This window comes from Engraulis encrasicolus, chromosome 8 (genome assembly GCF_034702125.1).
Source record: "Engraulis encrasicolus isolate BLACKSEA-1 chromosome 8, IST_EnEncr_1.0, whole genome shotgun sequence".
NCBI classification, from domain to species: domain Eukaryota; kingdom Metazoa; phylum Chordata; class Actinopteri; order Clupeiformes; family Engraulidae; genus Engraulis; species Engraulis encrasicolus.
This window is the reverse complement of record NC_085864.1, coordinates 43225350-43231190: the sequence shown is the minus strand read 5'-3', so window position 1 is coordinate 43231190 and position 5841 is coordinate 43225350. Positions and strand designations below refer to the sequence as shown.

Genomic DNA, 5841 nt, shown 5'->3' with positions numbered 1-5841 from the left:
TTTCACCCATCTTAACCTGTAGACACATATACGGTGCATTCAGGGTCTTGAGATTTTAGGGGGTTTTTTTTATTAAAAATGAGGGTATGTTAGAGGTGAATGAACACATGTTTTTGAAGCTGACTTTTTTATTTAAGTACAGGGTATTGGTTACAGTCCCTGGAGCAATGTGTTGTTATAGGTGCGCTGCTGAAGGACACTAGATACTATCACAACTGTGGATCATTTGGGATTAAGAATTACATTATTATGTTACATTACACTTAACTTTTGGTGCGCCGCCTTGCTTGGCAGCCAGGTTAATGAAGTTTATTCTGCTCTACTCTATTGAGGCTACATTCTTGAAGCTGACTTTTATTTAAGTACAGGGTATTGGTTACCGTCCCTGGAGCAATGTGGGGTTATAGGTACGATGGGTTGGTAACGATAATAATAACTATCACTTTTTTGCATTGACTGTTCAGATGTCCTTTTCATCCATGTGTTAATTCTTGACATTCTATTTCCAGAAAATGCTTTTTAAACCTTTATAAAATGTATTTTGTAATGCAATGCAATGCATTGCCCAATACAAACATGTAAAAACTAAATATTTCCTTCAATATTGCAGAATGGATATGTCATTTCATTTGCAACAAAGTTTTTCATTTCGATAGTGCAGTACAAATCAACACTACAGGAAACAGACAGCCAGTGTAGGTCTGCAACCACTATGGTAATAGCTAGGGCTGGGTTCAAAAGATCGAATCGCGATCCAATATCGATTCATGTTCGAAAAGTGTGATGTCAATTCACAACTTTGTGGATCGATCTTTTGCAGATGATTATAGGCGCTATTTTCTCAAGCACATCCTGTAGCTCTCTTCCACATTCATGTAGGCTACCATGCTATTTCATGTTTGTGTGGGCTTCAAAGGCTGAGAATATTTAGATTTTTATAGTCGGTCTTAGAATTCTAGGCATAAATGGGTTGAAATGTCAACTCAGCAATAGAGAAGATTGATATCGAATCGAATCAGATCGGATCGTGGATTGAATTTGATCATGCTGGATCGGAATCGAATCGATCCAGAACATTTGGATCGATTCTCAGCCCTAGTAATAGCTGCACTTGTACAGCACAGTGCATACAATCACACAGCACAAGGGCTCTAAATTAAGGGCTCTTTTTTCATCACCAGCCAAATGGTAGATCTTCCTAGCCAAACACACACTCATTAACGGGTCAAAGAGGCTAGTAGTACAAGTTGAAATTCTCCACCAGTCAAATAGAAATTTCACCAGCATTTGGCCGGACGTGCAGGTGTCCATTAATGCCTCTTTTCCACTGCCGGTTTTCTGGCAGACCTACTGCTCAGCACAGCACAGCGCGACTTGGCCGTCACTTTTTGTTTTTGGAATGTGCATGACAATAGCTCAATCGCAAAGCAAAAAGTGGTAACCGATTTGCGCTGTGTCGAGCTCTAGGCCTACCAGAAAACCGGCAGTGGAAAAGAGGCATTAGAGACCTAAACAGGACTAACGTCAGAGAGAATAGAGAGAGAGAGGTTCCATTGGCCCATTGTTTCCGGGTTCTATTATTGCAAGGGGGGAAGGGGGGGGGCATCCCCCTTTAGGCAGACCTCGGCAGACCTAAGGACTGTTCTATTCAATGCTAGGAGTATTATGACACGCCCCTTTAGGCAGACCGGAACCTGGTCACGTTAGCTGCCCATAGCAACCTATTCTGCCCTACAAAGCAAAAAGGCAGTAACTGCGCAGAGCTCAAAACTGAGTCAGTTGACTTTAAAATGATACTGCAATCCAGTTTAAGTGTTTTTTGGGAGATTATTGGATATGTGACAGTTTTGTTACTTTATATTACCACCTTTTTTGAAGATCAATCATTTTATTTAACTTTAGACTTTGTTATATATGGCATTAACGTCATAGTAACTCATTTTAAACAGCAATGCAGTTACTGCCTTTTTGCTTTGTAGGGCAGTATTACATTGGCATATCTCTATATACTTAAAGAATCTCTGCTAACGTACTCCCTCCCTCCTTCCCCCCGTAGGTGTGCTACATGCGCCAGCGCCGCACCTTCCGCGGCGACTACTACACCAAGCAGTACCTGGGCCCCTCGGACATGCAGAAGGACAACCAGCTGGACGTGCTGCAGCCCCACGAGCTGCAGGTCTACAGCAGCGGGGGCTCGGGCGATGGCAGCGGCAGCGGCGACTCTGGAAAGGGCAGCCAGGACCTCAAGCCCAAGCCCATCCCGGGGGACCTCATCTACGACTACGCCAGCGACCGCAAGGACCGCGAGGAGTGGGGCGGGGACCCCCTGCACCACCAGACCCCCCGCGCCATCACCATCACCCGGGACGGCGGCTACTACAGCAACGAGCAGCACCTCAACCACCACCACCACCACCACCCCCAGGGGAACCAGCAGGCGTACCCCCAGCAGCCACAACAGCCGCAGCCCCAGCCGCCCCACCACCACCTCCACAGCAGCAGCTCCAGCTCCACTCCGCCCATCCACACCCACACCACCAGCGGCGGCGGCGGCCTCAACGGCTCCCCCTACCTGCCGGAGGACTGCTACGTGGACAACGGCACGGAGAGTGACTACGTGTCGCACATGGACGGCTCGGTCATCTCGCGCCGGGAGTGGTACGTGTGAAGGGGGGGGCGGCTATGCGATGCGAAGCGAAGCGAAGTACCGTCGTACCTCCTCTGCTGTGCTCCGAGAAACACCACGGCAACACACACACACACAGAAACACACACATACACACACACACACACACACACACACACACTGTTTCCATTTCACCCCCTTGTCACCTTGGACTCGGAAGTGGTGCATCTGAAAACGATTCCTTTTCTTATGCACTCCCAGGACTACCATGCACCATGTCCTTGTACCTCTTCATACCCTCCCCCCCCCCTCCAATGCCCCACAAGTCTCCCTTTTCCCCTCCTATTCCTCTGTCATCTGGTGTCCGGAGGAGTGGTTACGATGCTACTCCACTGCACTCCTTGACGCACCATATTCTCCCATACGTACCTCCTGGTATCCACCCACCACGCCCCTCATCAAGTACCTTGCCTTTATCCCCCTATATCTGGTTCATCTTCTGTCAGGAGTGTTATGTGTGAAGACACTTACCTCCACTACACTCCACAACCACCACCATCATCATCATCCAACCATCACTTCCTCCCCAATCTTATGTGCCCCCTTCAACCCCCCCACAAAAGAAAGCATCCTCATTCCCCTGCCTTCCACCACATACACACACACGCCTACTACACAAACACACATTACACTCATACACACACACACACGCACACATACGCTGACCAGCTGGTGCAAGAGACGAGGGGAGAAAGCCCTGATGTTGTTGGGGGGGGGTGGGACTGATGATGAACTTGCAAGTGGAAAAATACCAGCTGCGACGCAGGAGATGTTGTCCATTAACAGAAACATCGAAATAAACAAGGAACGAAACACGCTATATCTATAAATAGACATCAAAATACAAACACGAAAAAAGGAAAGGAGGATTGAAAGCAAACAAGAAGAAGACTGTTATTCAGAATTCAAAAAAGGAAAACGGAGCAGGAAAAAACCTTGATGGGAGTGATACAAAAAAAAGACTCTTGTGAGAGTTTTAGCGATTGCTATCTGAACTCTGCGAACTTGTGACTAAAAAGATGCTTTGCTGTCATTGCGGTAGTAGCGGTGCCCGCAGCCAGGCTCATTCGTATTCAGCTCAGTGCTTAACAGGTCTGGGGGGGAGGGGGGGGGGAGGGGGAGGGAGAGGGAGGGTGGAGGACTGGGGGGAGAGAGAGAGAGCGACCGACCGAGGGTGCGTAAGGTGTGTGTGTGTGTGTGTGTGTGTGTGTGTGTGTGTGTGTGTGTGTGTGTGTGTGTGTGTGTGTGTGTGTGTGCGGGGGCATTGCGAGAGAGGAGTAGCAGAGAGCGGAGTGAAGTGGCAGAGAGACGTTTTCTTGAAACGAAAGGACAGTCAGCAGCACCTCCTCCTCTCCTCCTCTTCTCCTCCATCTTTATCCCTCTATTCTTCTCCTCCTCCTCCTCCTCCTCCTCCTCCTTTTCGTCCTCCAGGATGCATCGCCTTTGTCTCTCGTCTGCCTTTGGAAAGAAAGGAGATCTATTTTTCTACCAGCAAAAGAAAACAAAACAAAAGAAAGACAAAAACGAACACACAAAAGGAGGAAGAAAACAAAGACTGCAGCCTTACATTTCCATGTCTCTGAATCTTAAATGCAGCACTAAAACGAAGAAGAGATTTTCTTTTTATTGGGCTATTAGCCAATGAGGACAAATACAGTACGCACTCTTTGCTAAACGCATGTCATTCTTCCGCTGTGACTTATTTTCAATTTTTTTTTTTTAATATCTGCCAAGGACACAAATCTTTTTAATTTGTCAAATATTTCAGTCAAAAAGGAATGAACCAGCCTATGTATGTATGTACTGACAAAATGTATGTATGGACTAACGGTCATACACATCCAACGGTGCCAGTCATTTTGTGTCAACGTCAGTTTGTTTGTACAAAGAGGTGAAAAAGGGACTCACACACAATGTTGCCCAGTTGACAGGACGATGGGAAAATGGCGGGTCCTTTTCCTTCCATGGTGGCACCTTTATTAGAGGTAAACTAACTAAAGGTTCCTCAGTCTGCTACTCTTACTGCCGGTGCCGGTGCCCGCACCAGTGACGTTCGGCGCTAAAGTGCTTATCTGCGAACTACCCACTTTCATACCAGGCTCTGAACTTTTTTTGCAGAGAAAAACCTAGTATTTTTCGGTTGGTATTGGGAAACTTCGACTTTTTTCGCACACCTCAGCTGGCAGGTGCATCGGAGATGGCCCATGGGTCACTCAGCAACAACTTAAAGAAACTCCCGGACACTGACCATTTCGCTGTTCTTTCTTTAATAACGACGTTTCGGTACTAGCCTGATGAAGGTCTAGTACCGAAACGTCGTTGTTAAAGAAAGAACAGCGAAATGGTCAGTGTGCGGGAGTTTCTTTAAGTTGTTGGTTGATTTTGGGAACCAACTTTCCGGTTTGTGACCACTAAGATCTGTGGCGTCAACACGCTGGCCGGTTCACGATGAGGTGCGGGAGCTGGCACCGGCACGGTTCTCGGTCGGCCTGAGTGCATCATCTGAGGGACCTAAGGGTTCTGGGTAGTACTGGGTAACAGACAGGTTCCTGGAAGAAGCCCTGAGGAACCTATAGGTTCTTGGAAGAAGGTTCCTCCACAGTCCCTCCACACAGGTTTTTTCTGAGTAACCTTCTTGCAATCACCAATAGGTTCATCAGAGATTTCGTTAGGGGTTCCCCCCACCATGGCAACTGAAGGGTCTTCAAGGAAGTTTGTGATTTTGACAGTTCGTGTTAAAGGCACAGCACAGTTCGGGCATGGCTCGGCACTGCACAGCAAGACAGACGCCACGTCACACACTCCATTAGCGGGGTTGGGGGCAGCTCAGGTGATACAGAAAGTTCTGGAAAATAAGTAGGAACGTCTGCTTGCTGGCTTGCTTGCTTGCTGCTGTGCTCTCTCTCTCTCTCTCTCTCTCTCTCTCTCTCTCTCTCTCTCTCTCTCTCTCTCCATCTGACTCACTAGTGCTGGCCTCCACATCATTCGCATTCGCATCACTCGCAATTCGCTCACTCACTTAGTCACCTCACTCACTCGCTCACTCACTCACACGCTCACCACCACTTTTCACAAGCCCTCATGCAGAGATGAAAATGAGGGCTCTTTATACTCTGGGGGTGGAGGGGGGGAATGATTGAGTATCCCTGTCATCT

At 47.8% G+C, this 5841-nt stretch overlaps 1 protein-coding gene across 1 annotated transcript in view; it reads left to right on the top strand.

Moving 5' to 3' along the window:
- The window catches only part of nectin3a (nectin cell adhesion molecule 3a), a 140261-nt gene extending 136486 nt beyond the window's left edge, over window positions 1–3775 (top strand). The window contains exon 7 of the mRNA XM_063205767.1: window positions 2057–3775. Coding sequence (XP_063061837.1) covers window positions 2057–2668 — 612 coding nt within the window. The 3' untranslated portion in view covers window positions 2669–3775. The remainder of the gene's footprint in view (window positions 1–2056) is intronic.
- The last annotated feature ends 2066 nt before the right edge of the window (window positions 3776–5841 follow it).